Genomic DNA, 19,659 nt, shown 5'->3' with positions numbered 1-19,659 from the left:
AGGCTCTGATTAGTAACCAATATCATAATCAGTGTCCAGCATCCTCACTCCTCTCCCTAGCTTTTTTTTATACTCTATAGTTCTGCAGTAAGCTTCTTGCTTAGGCACCTTAAATGGTAGACTGCACCCCTTATTGACTTAATGGCTGAGGTGAGCACAATACATCCACATTTTTCATAATTAAGCTGTTTGTGAGTAAACTGTTTCTGTACCTCTCCTTCACTTGCAGACAGTGGCAGAGGCGTCCCTTTGTATACACTAATAGTAAGCAATGGGCAGTCACCCAATATGAATAAAAGTCTGGTGCCTACAGAAGTCAACAGATATTAGAAAGAAAAAAGCAGACAGCACTCAGGGAATGCAGATACAATTAATTACTTACAGGGGTTTGCTGGCAAACTTTAGCCCAGGGGGCGAGACTCTGCTGAGCAGTCTATAAGGAACATTTTAAAGGAAAGATAAAGATAATGCAGGTAGCCCAGTGACCCAGCCCACGGTAGCCCACTATGGGACCGGCCCAGCCAGCCTCTGGATATTCATGTGATAGCAATATTTCGAGACCAGTGTGGTCTTTTTTCCAAGCCATGAACATTTATATGTGTGGAACCAATTACTACTATGTACAGTGGAGATATTTATTTTGCTTTTACCTTTATTGCAATAGCATGAAAATTAACATATGTTCTAATTGTAATTAAAAATAACCACCAAGTGTGTTTACAGGCGAGGCGCTTTCTCACCTCATTTTAATAATCTCACTCTGCAAATTGAAATCTTATTTTGCACTACTACAAAACCAGAGACACTGGTGCACCTACTCCATACTTTGGAAGTAATACCCAACTCATCTATCAGCTGGTGCAAATGTCTGCTCCTCCACAAGCACCACCAACTTGCTCTCTAAACTTATCTGCTTTAAGGGAAATCTTTGTGCAGTTGAAATCAAGTTGCACAGCACCTCTAAAGAGGAGTTGAGAAGCTGAGCTTTGGCTGGTTCTGTGCTTCAACAGCTTACTTTCACCTCTACATAAGCCAAATAGGACACCAACATACAATACACCACTAAATATAGTTATTTATATTTATGAGTTTGCATCAATGTATGTGTGACCGCCAATATATGTATCCAATATTTAAGGACATTTTCTATTGGACAGTACTGCAATGCCTGTACATGTCCTTCCAACTGACAATAAGACACTTTGATTTTAGCCAACAAAATTGTTCTTATTCCAATTAAAATAATCCCACAGATTGTGGCCAATGAAATTGCAAGTATTTTACAATAAATAAATTGCTGCAAATTTCAGCTCAGTCAATTGAGGAAATATTGGCTATAGGCTCAAAATATATGTGAAACCATTCAGTTAAGTTTAAAGTGAATGTAACACCACTCAATGCAGGACCAGCTGATACACAAACATAACAAATACATACAAATAAATATAAGATTCAAGGTGGCCGCCATCCTTTTATAGACCAGTTGTTTGTCAGGAATTAAAGATCTGAAAAAAATAAAGAGAAGAAGAATGGAGGCACCTAATAGGGTAGTGTATTAATGCAAGAAATAGTGCACCAAACAAACCTATTACAGAACGTCTACATACCAAATGTATATTAATACCAAGCTTGTTTGTAAATAATCTTGGAGTCCTTAGCATTTCTCGATTTGGGTAGATGTTGATTCTTTACAGTTAAAAAAGCATAGAGAGAAAGCAATCATATAGGATTGTGCGTGGCGCTGCTCATCGGAACCCGTTGGCCCATTTGTGGATTGTTGCTGGTACCTGCGGGGTTGGACATTGGATCTGTGTTTGTGTTGGTTCTTGACTGTTTGTTGGTGTTTCTTCGGGTTGGTTTCTGTTGTAGTGTTGATTTGTTGGCTGTGTTTGAATGTTTGGACTTAGTTGGGGTTTGGTTGGATTTTGGCTTGTGTTTTGGACCAGGATGTGCTTGTTGTTTTATTTGTAATGAATGGATTGTGGTTGCATCGTGTTTGGCCTCTGCTGGTGGGGTGTTGTGTAGTGCTTCATTTGCTATTGCTTTTGCACTCAATGGGGCATATTCAATTCTTCCGATTCCCGGCTGCGTTAAAACTACTACCGTTATTACGGTAATAGTAAGCTGGATTTCAGCTCGCGGCTCAGGGAGCTGCGAGCTGAAATCCAGCGAAAAACTAATAACGGCTTTTCCTGCGCACTATTACCGTAATAACGGTAATAGTGCGCGAAGCGTGAGATTTTCGGCATTTCCGCCGACAATTGAATATGCCCCAATGTGTAGACAATGAGCGCATAACCAATACCATTCTTGTCCTGTTTCCAAGGGAGGGATACCCTTGGTTAGTGCAGCTCTTGCACCACTGGAAAGAATGCAGTCCCCTTTTAAATCTTTACAGATACAGGTTGAATTAGCACATGGATATCCTCCATGTGAGCAGTAACACCACGCCAAGATTTCACCCCATTGTTACTGACCATTCACACACCTTTAATGCCTCCTTTCACCGATAGTCATACACTACTCTCACTTTATACCCACGCACACGACCGCACATCCCCCATAGACCTCTCCCACCACACCGTCACATAATCTCCACCACGCACGCCTCTGCACAAATTCACCTATGCACAACACCGAGCAGTTTCCCCCACGCTCACCTCTGTACGGTCTCCCCCATGCTCACCTCTGTACGGTTACCCCCACGCTCATCTCTGTATGGTCTCTCCCTGTTATGCTGTCTGGTCAGATAACGAGCCTGCAGAACTGATAGGCGGAGGTCTTCACCTATAGCAGCCGCCTATCCCATAGAGCTAGACGCGCTCACAGGTACTTGGATGTCCCCAGTACTTAGCGCCAATGTAGTGTAGGTTCGCTATACTAAACCACAGCGCAGGCCCAGAGACAGCAGAGATGGTGATGGATGGTCAGATGAAAGCCAAGGTCAGGGGTCACTTGAAGGGTAGAATAGTTAGAAAACACGCCAAAGGGTCACAAGCAGAACAGCAGAATCCAAGGTATGGGCGAAAAGGTCAGGGTCACAGGCAAGCAGGCAAGGTCCAGTAAACAGGCAGAAGGTCACAACGGGTATCCAGCAATCAGTGTATGCAGAGCAGGTCAGCAATAGTACACAACTAGGAAGCTATAATCTGCAAGGAGGCTTAAATAGTGACATTGACCAATCAGGGCTTTGCCCTGTAACAGACCACAGGAGTGGGTAAGGCACTTAATTAAACAGCCCACAGACTGTACTTGTTGCGGCACATGCGGCCGGCTGCTCTGTAATGCAGGGGCATGCTGTTTAGAAGATCGGCGTCTGACTGTTGCCTTGGCAACGGTCGGGGAAAGCAAAACCAAAAGTGACGCCCCGGTCATCATGGAGACGACCGGGACGTCGGAACAGAGAGGAGGAGAGTCGCGGCGGTGCCTGTGGCTGCCGCAGCTCCTGACAGTACCCCCTTCCCCTTGAGGAGGGGTTAAGGAACCCCAACATCCTGGTTTTCTAGGGAATTTTTTGAAGAATTCCTTAATAAGTCTAACCGCATGTAGACATCTCCGCGGCACCCAAGAACGTTCCTCCAAGTCACGGCCCTTCCATTGACTTAGAAAGTGAATTTGCCCCTGGACTTTCTTGGAATCCAGTATTTTTTGTATCACAAATTCTCGGTGTCTTTCCACATTAACCGATTGAGGCCTCCAAGGGTGAACACGTCTTTACTAGAGAAAATTACAGGAATGAGCAGTGGAACGTATTAAGGCAGTGTTTTAAGGCAGTATGAACTTTTTTCCAGATGTTCTTCAGAATCGTAGCTGTAAAGTGAATGCCAGGGAGCCCAGAAGAGTCAAGCACTGCCAACAAGTTGGATCTAGGATAAAACCCAAGATTGCAGTAGAACGGAGAGGTACAAGTGGAGGAGTGACAGGAATTGTTGTAGGGGAACTCCGCCCAGGGTAACAGAGTTGACCAGTTGTTGTGGAACTCAGTGGTGTATAAACGTAAAAATTGTTCTAAAGACTGATTGACCCTCTCAGTTTGTCCATTGGATTGTGGATGATATGCTGAGGAGAGACTGATGTTTGTTCCAATGAGACTACAAAAGGACTTCCAGAACTGAGCAACGAACTGGGAACCGTGGTCAGAAACAATGTCCAACAGTAAACCATGGAGCCGAAAGATGTGTTGGACAAAAAGTGAGGCCAAGGTCTGTGCGCTAGGGAGTCTGGTTACAGGTGAGAAATGGGCCATTTTACTGAAGCGGTCAACCACTACCTAGATAGTATTGTGGCCTGCTGAGAAAGGGAGTTCCACAATAAAGACCATCGACAAGTGAGTCCACGGTCTAGTAGGGACAGACAAAGGCATAAGCTGGCCAGAAGGACGGCTCCCAGGGGTCTTGTTTTTAGCACAAATTTCACATGACAAAACAAAAAAAGACATGGTGGGCCACCAAACAGAGCGTGAGAAATTTCCTGTGGTTTTACTGATACCAGGATGTCCGGCGGTTTTGTGGTCGTGGGCCTCAGTGAGGACAGCCTTCCGGAGATGGACCAGTACAAATAGGCAGTTTGCAGGAGTCTCCGAGGGTGCCAATTTTTGGAATCTGGGTTATGGATTACCCCCAAGTCCTGAGCTAAACCGGCATCGTCATGGTTCCAACGAGGGACAACTGGATCCTGGTGGTTCACTGAAATTGACGTGACTCCAGCTAGGGGCGCGGAGTCCAACAAGCGAAAAGGTGTTCACCAGTGATTCCCGCAAGGGAATATGGACTTCGTGGCTTCCACTTGCAGGTCGCTGCCCCTAGGAAGTTTCCAGCGCACCACGAGAGAGAGAGAGCGTAGACAGATGTAGGTAGAATGCGTTGCTACTGGCAACTGGCGAGAGGATGAGCCAAGGGATGTTGCTAGGAGCGGATCTACCGGATAGCCTGCCACCTTGCCACTGGAGATGGTAGCGATAATGATGTGAAATCAGCTCCAGGAGGGAATAGCGGAATATACTGTGGCGTAGGAGCCCGGAGGTGCAGGAACTCGCAAAGGCTGAGTAGGAATCCCCGGAATCTTGAGACGACACAGGAGCTGTATTCAGCACAGGTGTCAGAGACTGACTGAAAGAACCAGCACAGATTTCAGGTCAGGAAGGCATTAAATAGTGTAGTTCCAATTACTCAGCCAATAGAGGGCAGTAGAAGCAGAGAAAATGGTTAGGACGTTCTGCGCATGCGCAGAACAGTGATTGCTGATCCAGGAAGCAGAGAGACAACGCTGGAGGAGAGCTGTAGCGTGGAACCAGGTAAGTGAGGCAGGGAATAGATATCAGGCGGGGGGAGCAGCGGAGACAAGGTTACACACGCCGGCTCCCACGCCGGACAGCGGGAGTGCGGCGTGAGACAGTACCTCCCCCTTCAAAGGTGGACGCTGAACACCTGGCTTCTTCGGAAATCTGGAGTGGAATTTTTTTTAGCAAATGTCAGCAGTCCGTACCCAGGAGCGCTCTTCGGGACCATACCCCTTCCAGTCCACTAGATAATTGATTGTTCCACTAGAAGTCTTGGAATCCAGGATATGGCTGATCTCAAATTCATCACCTTGTTGGAGAGAAGGAGTAGTAGTAGGACCCGTGAACCAATTGATGATGAGTGGTCTCAACCGAGAAATGTGAAAGGCGTTGGCGATGCGTAGAGTGGGTGGTAATCGTAATTTAAAGCAAACGGGACTGATTACTTGAGTGATCCTATAGGGACCAATGTAGCGAGGAGCTAGTTTCATACAAGGCACTTTAAGACAAATGTTTTTTGTAGACAACCAGACCTTGTCCCCAATTTTCAGAAGGGGAACAGCTCTGCATTTCCTATCTGCTGCCAACTTATAGCGACGTCAGAGGGCACCAGAAGCGAGCCGCGGCGGCTGTGAGTACCGCCGCGGCTCGTAACAGTTTCATAGGAAATTTTCTGATAAACCTTTTCTTGGGTGTCTGGAGACCACCCTTAAGAGGGGGGGTACTGTCACACATTGAAGTCCGACAGTTGCTTTACAAACTCGCTGTCCGGCATGCTCACTTTATTCGGCGCTCCGCTCCAGGCGCAGAACCTTGTGCTATAATAATACTTTGCACAACAGAAGGTATATGGCCCTTTTAAAGCTCTGAACCTGTGATCATGTGTTCTGTTCTGTGACTTGCCCTGCTCTTCAGCTCAGTTATTTGAACCTGCTCAGTGCACAGGCCTGTGCCAGAGTATTAGGCTCCATATCTTTACTCCAGCGTTCCTGTGCAACTTGTGGCTGAATCCTGTGTATCCTGATCCGGGCTGTTCCTGACTGTTCTTCTGCCCGTCCTTAGGTACTATGTATTCCCGATTCTTGCTGACCCAGCTTATTCTCACAATTCTTTGGTTTCCTGATCTGGCATTCTGCAGTCTGTAGTGTACCAGTCCCGGCTACATTGACTAATACCAGCTCGTCTCGCCTGGAGGCAGCACACAGGGCCGCGACCTGTGAACTTACCTGCAGCTAAGCTTAAACCTCCTTGCGTGGGTCCCTGGTAAAAACCGGTGGGCCAGATTCTGTAATGCCTTTTCTATTGCAAAAAGATGTTTCTAATAAAAAGTTAAACCCCCCCCCCCCAAAAAAAACCGGTGGTTCGTTAGACTCCGCGCCTCTGTTACTGCCAGCACTAATTCAGGTTGGCGAAAGAGAAGCCACTTCTGTTAGTATTGTGACAAATTGTAGTGTCCAAGTGGATAGTCCCTATGCAGTTAATCTGTTCTAGGACTTCTCCAGGAGCATAGAATCACTACCAGTGCCTACTTCTAAATACTCCTACTCCTGCTGAATGATCTTGTTGTTAAAATCTAGATTCTATGGGCCATTGTTTCTCTCACGTATCGGTGAATGTGATGGAGGCACTGTAATGGGGCTCTGGATCCTGCTCAACCTTCCTGATACACGGGGACAGCAGTGTCTCATACTTACTGAATGACTTCACTACAGTGAAACCTTTTCTAAAACACCTTTGCACACTTCTCATAACTTAATCACTCTCCTCCTTGTTCATCATCGTAATAATTCACTTATATGGCACCACAGAATTTGCACTGCCGTACAAGGAAAAAAATACAGATAAAAGGACAAGAGAAACAGCTGCATTAATATCCACTGACTCTAAATAGAGGTGTGTATTGCCAGTGTGATCCTCATAGGGTTCAATGAGCCATATATGCAGTGCTGGTTGAGCTTCATTCACCAAGCAGTGATCACAGCTCAGAGCAAAAGTACCAAACATATAAAGTAAATGTCTGCATGTAGAAGTGGAAAAACATCCCTAAAAAATTGCCACCATCAGTATGAAAATGAAAGATGTGCCAAGCTGAAGTATAAGTCACTGCAGATGTAACATCTGTGTGAGTTAGCCATAAGAGATTATTTCACATGATTATATAGCAATAGTAAACCAGAAACAGAGCACTCCTATTGGTCAATGGCAGCCTACTCATTCTCCAAGTCACACCCACACAACTCAAATAATCATGAACAAACTATAAAACATCAGAAGAGTAAAGTAACAAATTAATAGTTGAGGAACCAAACGGAAAGAAAATTTCATGACAGTTTAGTGAAGTACTTTTCCGTGTTAAAACAGTATGGGGCTACTGCAGGATTTTCCGCACAATGGGTGTAAATTACTCTTTAAAAAAACAATGGACGAAAAAAATAGCTTATTTCCACCTATTTGCAGAGCCGTAAACATCTCTAGATTTGTCCGGCTCCTCATTGGCAGCATATGTGCCTGGTTTATGCCAAGTCATCATCGAAATACAAAAAAAAACCCTTCTGCACCAGTTAGATCTCTCTCTTATAGCATAAGTCAATATTGTCTAATAGCTATAACTTCTACAAGTGCTACCCAATGCCCTTTATAAATCCAAACTAGAACACAAAAGAGAGCTTGGCAAACTAGAACTCAAGAAAAAGAGAGAAAGCGGATTGTTTTATAGGGTATACTGAGACCCACGCTCTCTCTTTTTCTTGTGTTCTCAGCAGCTGTAGTGCGTATTTGCATCTACCCTTTAGCTGTTGCAAATGATATGCCTCCTAGCAGGCATATCTACCGGTTACTGTTACTTAGGTCTACATGAGACGCTTTTGTGTGAACATGTCCTTTCTGTACTCGGCTGCATTTGTACGCCCCTTCCCTCCCACAATCTGGCTCTCCGATTGTAGGAGTAAGTGCCAGGTATGCACAAGTCTGCATTGGTGAATATGTGTCCGTTCTCTTTCTGTTCATGTACAGTGTGAAATTACGCAAGCTGCTGTAAGTTCAGCTCTGCATCAGACCCTATGTGTGGCCTTTTATTTACCCAAGGGGCTGGAAATGTTTCTGGAAAACCTATTTAAGCCAAAAATAATGAATGACCTGTTTAGGATATAATCATCACAATCACCATTTATTTATATAGCGCCGCTAATTCTGCAGCGCTGTACAGAGAACACACTCACATCAGTCCCTGCCCCGTTGGGGCTTACAGTCTAAATTTCCTAACACACACACAGACTAGGGTCAATATTGTTAGCAGACAATTAACCTACCAGTATGTTTTTTGGAGTGTGGGAGGAAACCGGAGCACCTGGAGGAAACCCACGCATACACAAGGAGAACATACAAACTCCTCACAGATAATGAAAATATTAATCATTTGCTGAAACTGTAAATCATACATATACATAGAATATGCAAATGTACGTTCACATAAAGGTGGAACTTGGAATGAAAATCCTTATATTGCCACAACCTGAAAAGGGATGAGTGTGACAGGACTGGGTGTGCTAATGTTATTTTATTTACCTGCAAATAACAACTTAAAAGAGCCCTTGTAGAGAGGTGGCAGGAACTGATCATACAGCAGAAGAGCCAAAGATTAAATACATAAGGATTTATTTATTATAGTATATTTAACTATGAACTGGAAGGTTAAATCATTTGAATTATTAATAGCATGCACATTTACTTTGTCTTTTTGTAGAAGTTGCTTGTACCCTTGTGGTTCAATAATCTATAGGTTGTAATAGTTCTATAATATATATGGTACATCTAATTGCTATAGAACGGGAGGCAATCGATGGCAGCTCTCATGCGGTCTTCTATAAACTCTTTGAAGTGAGATGTTTTTATTGAGTATTTTAACAGGGACACCCACCTAGAACAGTAGCAACAAATAAACAATTTGCACTCTATAAATGATTTAACTTAACACCTGATGTGCTTGTAAAAGAAAATGAGCAGCAAAATAATTTAAACTACAATTTCGTCACTCTGACTGTTCCTACATTTAAGTAGTCATGAACTCTCTGAAATATTTTTGGGGGAATCCAAGGATACATGCCAATCCTCAGCAGAGCACCTCCACATTCAGAATCCTCAATGAAAAGCTCTTGCTGAATACAAACAAAAATGACTGAGAGCCAATCCAGAGACAGTTCACGGTGAGCGTTTCCAGCTTCTCTCTAAAGAAGCAAGATGAGCTCTAGGAAAAGTTCTCACCTGTATGCCGTACCACAACTACCTATTTGCACTAAATCCCTAGACACACTAGACATGTAGGAGAGTGCCCCTGAAGCAGTACCCGTTAAGGGTGCAAAGAAGAGAAGCTACCCAGAGGACAGTCCTGGACCTAGCCAGAAGGTGTAGAAAAGAAGATTATACTTACCCAACCTCCTTTTCTGCTCAAGTAAGTCTGGCCTCTCTGCGGTTCATCCCAGCATTGGTAACAGCAAATCTGAACCGACTCGCTGTCAACCAATCAGTGGCCAGGACGGTGAGCCAGTAAGGGCTCAACACCAGTCGTTTGTATTTGGCGTTGCAGTGAGCCAATCAGTGCTCACCACATCATTGCCCTTCGCCCTTGCGGTGCATTATATTCAGCGATTGCAAGCGGCACAGTCAGTCGGCACAGGCAGAGGGAGACACAAGAGGAGCTCTGGAGACAAGTCGGCGAGTTCAAAAAAGAAGAGTTGCACTGAAGCAGAGGTGCTGAGATGAAGCAAGAAGATGGCAGGGCAAGTCAGATAAGCTACAGATGAAGATAGCAGATAGCGACAGGTAGCAGAGAGCCATGGAACATTGGGATCAAGAAAGAAGACTGCTGAAAGCCATCCACAGGTAAAGCAGCAGGGGAAAGCCACAAATCTTTCACAGTCCCCCCCTGGAACTGACGAAAACTGCCCGAGACAGGTAAGGCCTTTGGGCAATCTGCTCACAGGACTACTCCGCATTCTAACTTCGTCCACATTCGGACACAAAACCCGTGGCATATTTTCATACAGTAGGCCCGTGGAGCAGTTAGTGGGCATGAGGCTCCTTAGGCTTATTTTCAGGCCTGCTCTTTCATATTGGGTTCACTTTAAATTCAGGCTTAGAAGACTGTGGGGCACAGTAAACTCAGGATTAAATGTCTTGACCACATTGTCTAGGATCAGAGTCTAGGATGTAAAGGACAGTGATTCAGGCTAAGCCTGTGGCCATATAAATTTCATGCACTAGACCTGTAGAGACAATTTAGCCATACGGCCTGCTGGTAGGGGGTTAGTCTCTGTTTACTTAGAGAACATACCTTGTCTGGTATTCCCCCTTTTCTACCCCAATTCCCGGCAGCCATTTTGCAAGTTACTTACCAACATTTCATCCTCCCCATACATTGTGTCCTTGCACTCTTTAGCCAGGATTCCCTTAAAGGAAGGCTCTTGAAGTGCTTCCCGGTAAAGGATCTATTAGTCAGGCCCCATTAAAGGTAGGCTTTTGGTATCTTGTCCTGTATATTCATGTCTGTTTTTCTATTGTTTTGCTGTATGGAATTGTGGGAGTCTTAAGAGTGTTGCTAGGACAATGGTGCTGCGGTTGTTGTTTTAGTTAACACTAGAGAGTGGGTGGTAAGTAGTAGAAAGGGTCGACAACTTTTGGGAAGATTGTTATGTTTTGCCCCTTTCCTAGATGCCATTCCTGGGAGTCTCAGTCAACCATTAAGAGGAGAGGGTACCTTTACGGGCAGGAGTCTTCCCTATCCTGAATATCTGCAGCCCCGCTCCCAGACCCAGATCAAAATCGAGGTGTCGGCAACAGGAGTAGAGTGCAGTTTCTCTACTCCCGCCCATCATCTCAACACTCCCTCTTTCCTTCCACATTGTACTTATCCCTGAGTAATTGTTGCTGTCTTTCCCCTACACCAAAGAGGTTTGGTGTGAATTGCAGGTGGACCTCTTGAGAACAGGTAGGTCCTGTAACAGACAGACAAAGCGGCCTCTCAGTTCTTCCACAAAGAATATGGCCTTGCCCGTGCAGGAGAACAGACAGTAACTGTTTGTTTACAAATTGTGATACAGTGCTCATGAAGCAGGCAACCAGGAGAGGTGGACATTATAAGTGTGATTAAGACCCCCGATGTGTGACACTTTCTTCACATTGCCTGTTCATGGGCTTTGAATAACTCTCTGTCATTACACTTGTCTTATTTGAAAGAGTCTATATCGGTTTTCTTTGATTGAGACCAATCCATTGTTTGACAATAACTGTATAATTTGTCAATCATCATTTACCAGTCTTAGGAAAGTGAAAAACATCTATTGTGCAATTGCTGCACTACTGTTCAATATTCCACATTCACACATTTACGAGAAGATCAACAATGATGGTTCTTCCAATTGACTGTTTAACTGCTGTTTGTAGCAATCACTGTCACAGACTATACATTCTGAACATATTTTTACATAAATCTCTTTATAACCCCATTAAATATATCTTATGTGAAATCTTTAAAAACAAGTTAGTTTGTCTTAGCATTTCCCCACACAAACATACCAATATACAGTATATGTTCTGTGGAGCAGAAGTCAGTGGCAGCCTCCGATTCCTGTGCATCAGCTGGGAACCAACAGAAGTAGTTGCCGGCTAACAGATCCTGGGCACTGTGTAGAGTGCTCTGTAAGAGCATAAGTGCAACAAGAGCCACATGTTGATACTACATAGTTACACCAATGATGTCATTACCGTGATTTCTCTGGGAAGGGAGAGGCCTGGGTTTAATACGAATCAGATAGCTCACCACAGAGTGCTCTTAATGTTAGAGCATGTGTCAATAGTAACGTATGTATCCATGAGTATCACAAGTCATAGAATAAATAGATGTGTATATTTCTGGGGTGCAAATAACAAGAAACACAACAATGGTTAAGTGTTTTTTTCTTATTCTGCTGCTTTTTCTTTATATAAACTATATAAAACTAAAATATATTTATTCTAATATGCCACAAAAGAAATCTGTACATGTCCAGAAAAATGCAAATTCCACTAAGTATTAGCATAGGCTTTACCATAAAACATGACATAGGTGGGAAATGTACTTTATTCCTGAAGAGGTAAAACACCTCTGCACATGAAGGGGTAAAAAACAAAACAAGGGCTTCTACATTCCAGACCCAGTATAACAATATATTATTTCACAGGCAGAGAGCATGCTGTCTCATATCTGAGACAGTGCTCCATAATACTCTGGGGTTTGTGAATGCTATGTACCATTGCACATAGTAATGTGGCTTACAAAAACAAAGATAGATAAGTAAAGGTGTTTTTTTTTTAAATTTGCTATTTAAAAATCAATTACACAATTAACATATATTTCTGTAATATATACATATAGGATGGATCACGGGTATAGAGACCTTATCCCCAGCACACAATCCCTAGACAGCCCAAATGTTTCACACTTAAGAATATCACAGCCTAGAATTTGTGTTTGTTAAATTGGGAAATTTTGAGTTACTCATCTTCACAGCTGCATATCTCTGGATTGCCGTTAACGTGTTCCGCTGTGGATTCTCACAATAAAGCTCCTATTTGACCTCGACTAAAGACTTTGGCTGGTGACTTGATTTTAACCTACTACAAGTTGGTGTAAGAAGTGGGATCAAGTTGGGTCCTACCTTGAAGACCATGTGACCAGTTTGCACTTACTCCAGAAGCAACAGTGATTCTGGACAGAGCGCTTTGATCCAGCCATTAGACCATAGGCCCTGGTGCAGAAATTTGCTAACTTTGTGTCATGCTTCAAACTAAATCATAGCAATGGAGGCCAGAATGTGATGAAGCATAAAGGTGTCTATTGCTAAGAAAATAAAGGTAAATGGTACAAATCCAATATAGCTGAAACTGCACAGGGAAAACTGCAGATACAGGTAGAAAGGTAGGTGTAAAGAGGTCCAGATAAGTGGTGTAGCAGCAGAATGTGAAGTCTGAGGCACAGGAGCAGCAGGGAAAATAAACAATAAGGATGGCAATGAAACAACAATGACAAGCAATGTATACTGGGAGTGGCAAGTATAGGTAGAGAGACAATCATGTGCAGTAAAGTAACTCTTAGAAGTAGGAAGAAACAAGCACAATAGCAGCACCTCTGGTAGATAAGAGGTACTGCGGAAAAAACTGTCAATGAGCACAATAATAAAGTCCAATAAAACCCAGAGGCAGGAGCTGCCGAGATGAAGCAGCATACTGACGATGCTGCAGAGAAAGCGAGACAGAGCCTGACACTTTGCGGTAAAGTGGCTTCACTCAGACTTTCATACGTCCAGTCTGCTGGTGTAGACTGTGGTCTTGGAACAGCTCACTTTTCTTACTACCCAAAGCCTGGCTCGGTTGGTGTGCATGTCTAGGACGAAGAACCTGGTATTGGCTGTTCTGTTAGCCGAAAATGGCTTTTTGGAGAATAGAGTTGTGAAACCATTGTCATCTATGACCGACTCAGACATTTTTCATCTACCTTACTAGCGGAAGCCAAAAACAGGGGCAGAAGGGGTCAGAGTTTAGTTCACTCTACAGGATTTGGCCCTGGGTAAGCCCTGCCCAATTACTACATGTTTACCTGCACCAGACCCAGTATAACAATATATTATTTCACAGGCAGAGTTGTTCCTTTCATCCAAGGTCCAGATCAGAGTAGAAGAGTCTTGCTGTGCTTTTTTCTGGAACCCAGTGAAAACAATGATCCAGCCTGGACTGAATTTATATTCTATTCATCAGTACAACCAGGTAACAGCTGAGTGATCCCCTTAGCGTCCATTGGTGGGGAAAATGCAGAACTGCACCTGTAAAGACTTAGTGGAGCAATGAGTCAGAACGCAACCATCAATTCCCCAGAAGAGACATTACAATTTGCCCCTGATTTATTTCTAAGCTGAGTAAAACCCGTAGAAAAAAAAAGGACACAACGACTGGGTCTCCTGAGACGTTCTAGTGGGAGAGAGTTGCACCATCTAGTGATACTAATAACAATGATGATGTTGGTTTACTTAATATTAATAAGCGTAGATGGGCATATGAAAATGTTGCTGATGAGAAAATGTGGCGTACACTTGCGACAGGATAAAACTCTGGACAGGATTACGAGAAACTTTTTTAGGCCATGTATGTATGTATGCTGAGGTGGTTAGATTTTGCGCAGCACATCCTGATAATCAAAGAACAGCTATGAAACATTCAGCCCCTGCTCCCGATTCCCCTCATCATTGATGTATTTCTTTTGAAAAAATAGAAGTTGACCTAGTGAGCCAAACTCTAGAGGTTTTAAGTTCATTCTGGTTGTTGTAGACTAGGTCACCTGGTATCCAGGCGTGTCCTTTGCGAGTTGCCACGGCCAAACAGGTTGCCAAGTTAATCAAACTATTTTCCTGTGTGGGCTTGCCAAAAGGTAGTCCTCACTAACTAAGGTACCAATTTCATGTCTCAGTCGATGCAACGGGTCCTTAAACTCTGAAAAGCAATTTTAGTGAGAACGTCTGTATACCATACAAAGACAGATGGACTAGTTGAAGGTTATAATCGCACTTTAAAATTAATGCTGAAACGGTTTACTGAAGCTGAGAAGCAGTGGGATGAACTTTTCCTCTATTTGTTGTGCTATAAGCGAGGTACATCAGGCCTCAACTAGATTTTCACCTTTTGAGCTCCATTATGGGAGAAAACCTTTTTGCATTCTTCATCTCCTTCGAGAGTCATGGAAACAACAGCCGATAGAGGTAAAGAACGTCCTACAATATGTTGCGCATATGTGTAATCGTCATGATTTAGCTGGGTAACTAGCGCCAATTTATTAAATATGCAAAAGGCACATTCGTGGCTGTACAATAGTAATGCTCACACCATGTCTTAGTGCTTGGCAATAAGATTTTGCTGCTGTTAACCACACAGGGGAGTAAACTGTTGGCTAAATGGCAAGGACACTTTGAAATTATCTGCAAAGTAGAGGAAGTTAAATGCCAGATATCTCAACCTGACACTAGCAAAGGGAACCATATTTACCATATGAATTTGTTAAAAGCCTGGAAAGAGCAGAAAACTTTATTCATACACCCTTGTGAGGCCGACATTGATCTTGGTCCTCAGGTACCTCTAAGCCCCCAGTAGGTGTGTGAGGTATAACTGCGGAGCAAAAAGGCCCCTTAAAGGTCCTGGTTTCCAAGTTTCCAGATAAGTTCTTGGATATGGCAGAAAGGACTAATTTGGTTTGGCATGACATTGTGACTTCACCAAAGGCCATACAGACTGTCTAGTGGGAAAAGACAACTGGGGATAAAGGAAGTAAGTGATATGCTATGCTTAGGTGTTCTGTAAGGGTCCATTAGTGAATGGTGCAGCCCAATTGTATTTGGTCCTAAATCTGATGGATTTGTGTGGATTTCCACAAGGTGAATGCAGTTTTGAAATTTGATGCGTATCCCATGCCATGGGTGGATGAACTAATCAATCAGCTTTGGTCAGCTAACTATGAGGCGTATTCAATTGTTAAAAAGTCCCGCGGCGTTAAAATTATTACAGTTAATGCGGTAAAATGTAGCTGGATTTCAGCTCGCGGCTCAGGGAGCTGCGAGCTGAAATCCAGCGAGTAAATTACCGTATTAACTGTTTTTCCACGCACGATTACCGTAATAACGGATTTTCGGCGTTTCTGCCGACAATTGAATATGCCACATGAATTTTATTCATACAAACTTAGGACCACCAAGAAGCCATTAGTCTGAAAGAACCCCTGACAACCCATGACGAAACACAGGTCTAAGATATGGAATCACACTGGGTCCATGTAATAATGTATTGTATGGACATCAAAAGCTAAATGCTACTAATGAATAATTTCTCTCAGCAATAATGTCCTATGGATGTGTTTAATAAATCACCTGTTTTTCTGTGAGCTGATGTTGTAATGTACACTGTGGCAGGTGGTGGTCAGATAGGAAAGGGTGCAAAAGAAAAATATAGTGTAAGCCATAGCAACCAAAAGCTTTTTATTTTATTTTTCTAACCTGCACCAAAAAGTGACAGAATCTGAACTATGGGAAACATCACTTTTTCCATTGTATCAGCTCTCATATCTGTGAATGAGGGGCTGTGATAATAAAGTCAATGGCTAAGCAGAATTCTGTCCTCTGTTTTTATGATGTTTAAGCGGGAAAACGAGGTAACATTGGATTGTTAATTTTTTGGGTTAAACTTAATTATTATGTTGGTGGGATGGGCTGTTACTGAAATGTGGTGGTGTGAAGTGGGCAACTTCTGGATGATTATCTCAGTGAACAGAACTGGTCTAACAATCAACGTAAGGGAAGACTGCACAGTTGACCGTTTTCCATAACATATCTCAAGTGGTTTTTTGTAATTGGGTTTCCCAAATCCAGTACTCTAGGACCTCTAATGATGCATACTTTCCATATGCCCTTGCTGGAGCACAGGTGTATTCATTACTGACAGTTAGGGCTCCCTGGGTTTGGGGAAGCTCGGTCTCACTTACTGCAGGCTGCTGCAAGTAGAAAACAAGTGGAATAAAACAGTATTGTGTATTTGGAAAAATTGTTCATGTTATTTGCATTTGCAAAGTAGATGTTATGGTTACTTATCAAAAAAAGATTAGTTTAAAAGGTTGCATATATATGTTTATAATCTGCTCACATGTGAAATGCAACCCCACAATTATTTCAAAGGACTTGAAAAAAAATTCATCAATAGAATGTGACAACATTCAAGCAAGAGGCTCCAAATGCATTAACGAGACAATCTATGATATAAACAAACACAAAATAAGAATAATACAAATGTGCTGTGATATTAGTAATTGACTATATTTGAACATTGAACAGCAAATGATCTAGATTGTTACATCTAGTATAGCACCCCAAGCATGTGATTAATGACCTCAATTCAACATCTGTCATGTTGGAGTCAATTATGTCTCAAGTGCATCCAATTGTTGTGGGATTATGAAGCCTCATTTCACATGTTACAGCTTCTCTGAGGGTTAATGATCTGTTTACTAAACTCTAGCGTTTGGGAGTCAGACCAGCAACAATTGTCCTGATGTCTCAATTAAATCTGCGAGGATTAAAGACCCAGAAATACTGTATTATATATATATTCCTATGTAACCGTCCTTACACAGCATATACACAACACATATTATAGTGACACACAACTACACCGACAGAAACATTTTATTTTGCTTCTCTATTTTATCTATCCTACCCAGTTGAATATTGGCATTATGTTAGTGTTCAATATCTTGTAACATACAGTAACAGTGGATGTATAAGATAATGCAATCGAAGGAACTGTACAGTATGTTGTGTTTTGGTGCTAATTTAGTTATTAATTAGATTTCACTGTCTGTTGTACCAGTAGCATCAGTACAGATGGCTGAGTCCTGCCTGGGCAGCATCCCGTAAACGTTCCAGCAGATACATGCTGTATACAGATTTGATATATTTCCCAGAATCCTAGCATACAGTTCCCAGGGTGGTAATGAGCTGGTATGGGGGCTTAGGGACGCCTGCCCACCTGCCACCATCTGCTTACCCCCCTACATATAGTATATAAATGCTGGACCTTAGCAGACAGAATGCTACAATTATTAATGGAGGTGTTTGGTCCACAGTGAATGACGTAGGTAATCCGTGCCTCTACTCTACTGCAATTCATTTAGATGCTGGATCAGCGAAGTGGTAATATTCATACAAAGATATCTGAGAAATATTAACATGTTCTAAAGCTTCACTAGTTCCAACAATATATCTGACTCCACTTGGAGACATCTCTGGATTGCTGAAGATATGAAGTCTGACACAGTAACTCACGGAGATTTCACAGCTGGTTGCCAGGCACAGTGCAAGGGATGCCCACTCAGGTGTATGCCAGGCAGAGTGGAAGGTTCCACCAAGAGGAGAACCGCTGCCAACGCCAGGGAGAGGAGGAGGATGCAAGGGCTGAACACGGCTTTTGATAGCCTAAGGAAAGTGGTGCCACAGTGGGGAGAGGACAAGAAGCTCTCCAAGTACGAGACTCTACAGATGGCTCTGAGTTACATTATGGCTCTCAACAGGATCCTCACAGAAGCAGAGAGATACAGGGGTGAAGGGGACTGGTCTACCATTAATCACTATGACCAATTTCACCAAGATCACTGTCAGAGTTACTTGGCAGCTGGGTCTCCAAATGCCTGTGATCACTTTATTTCACAGACGTTCTCTCACTAGGGTGATGGGAGAACAATGCGTCAGACAAGTGACTGCTTCAGGTGATGTGAAATAACACGTGTGTACATTATTGCATATGGACTGAAATAACACATATTACATGCCAGCAACACACGTCTACATGAGATAAAGAACTCTAAACAAAACAGCGCTGGACTAATTCTCCGTTGTGAGCAATTAATTGTCGGATAGACTGGGTCTATTGATAGAACAACAGAAATGCTCATTTTAATTTGAAATACTTAATTTTTGCTTGATGATGACCAATTTAAATGTAATGCAAAACACACGTATGTGCATTGTTGCATACATTAATTAGGCTACATATTTTCCAGACAGCCTTTCTTTATGTATCATTTTTTTTTCTAAATATGTGCTTACGATTGTACACAGTAGATCTGTAGAACTTTCCAGGCTATAACTGCATCCATAGTAAGTTACAATGTAACATATGCAACGAGGGAGTTTGGGGGTATTTGTCAACTTACATATAAAGATATTCTTTATTTTAGGCTAGTTATGAAACGTGTTAAAATATTATACAGGATAAATGTAAATACACCTATCATCAATATACTTTTGTAAGCTACTTATTTCTATCTGCTTCCGTTAAAACGAAGTAATGTTCTGTATTCTATAAAAAAATTACTGAATAAAAAGATTTTACATTTTTAACTTTGCTTCTTTTTTAAGTTTGTTTTGGCTAATCATTTTTCTGATTTAATTTTAAATAAAGAGGACAAAATAGTATCTGCAACTCTTATGAATTATCAAGATATCTGTCTTTAAAGGGGGAGGTATGTCCTATAATTGCACTGTGCATATCCAATTTAGTTAATGATGTCCAATTTCCTCTGGTACCAAGGTGTGCTATGCCTACACTAATTGGGTAAGTGGAAAAGTGACTTGAATATATAATATTTAAATTGTTTTTCAAACTTGCTTTGACTGAACTTTGCTATTGTCCTTAATGGAATAAATATATACTTTTGATTATATCCTTCTAAATGACCTATCATTTTGATTTTCCTGTTCCAGTATGTTGGCTTGTACATTGTAAAAAAAAAAAATAATCAGACACAAACTATATATTTA

The 19,659-nt window shown here is 42.4% G+C and overlaps 1 protein-coding gene across 1 annotated transcript; it reads left to right on the top strand.

The window, feature by feature from the left end:
- Positions 1-18,141: 18,141 nt before the first annotated feature.
- ATOH7 (atonal bHLH transcription factor 7) lies at positions 18,142-18,564 on the top strand. Its single transcript, XM_075178287.1, has one exon. It carries the CDS (start codon positions 18,142-18,144, stop codon positions 18,562-18,564), a length of 423 nt encoding a protein of 140 aa, XP_075034388.1.
- The last annotated feature ends 1,095 nt before the right edge of the window (positions 18,565-19,659 follow it).

Source organism: Mixophyes fleayi, chromosome 6 (genome assembly GCF_038048845.1).
Source record: "Mixophyes fleayi isolate aMixFle1 chromosome 6, aMixFle1.hap1, whole genome shotgun sequence".
Lineage (NCBI taxonomy): Eukaryota > Metazoa > Chordata > Amphibia > Anura > Limnodynastidae > Mixophyes > Mixophyes fleayi.
The sequence above is the reverse complement of the archived record's forward strand: the minus strand, read 5'-3'. Positions and strand labels throughout refer to the sequence as shown.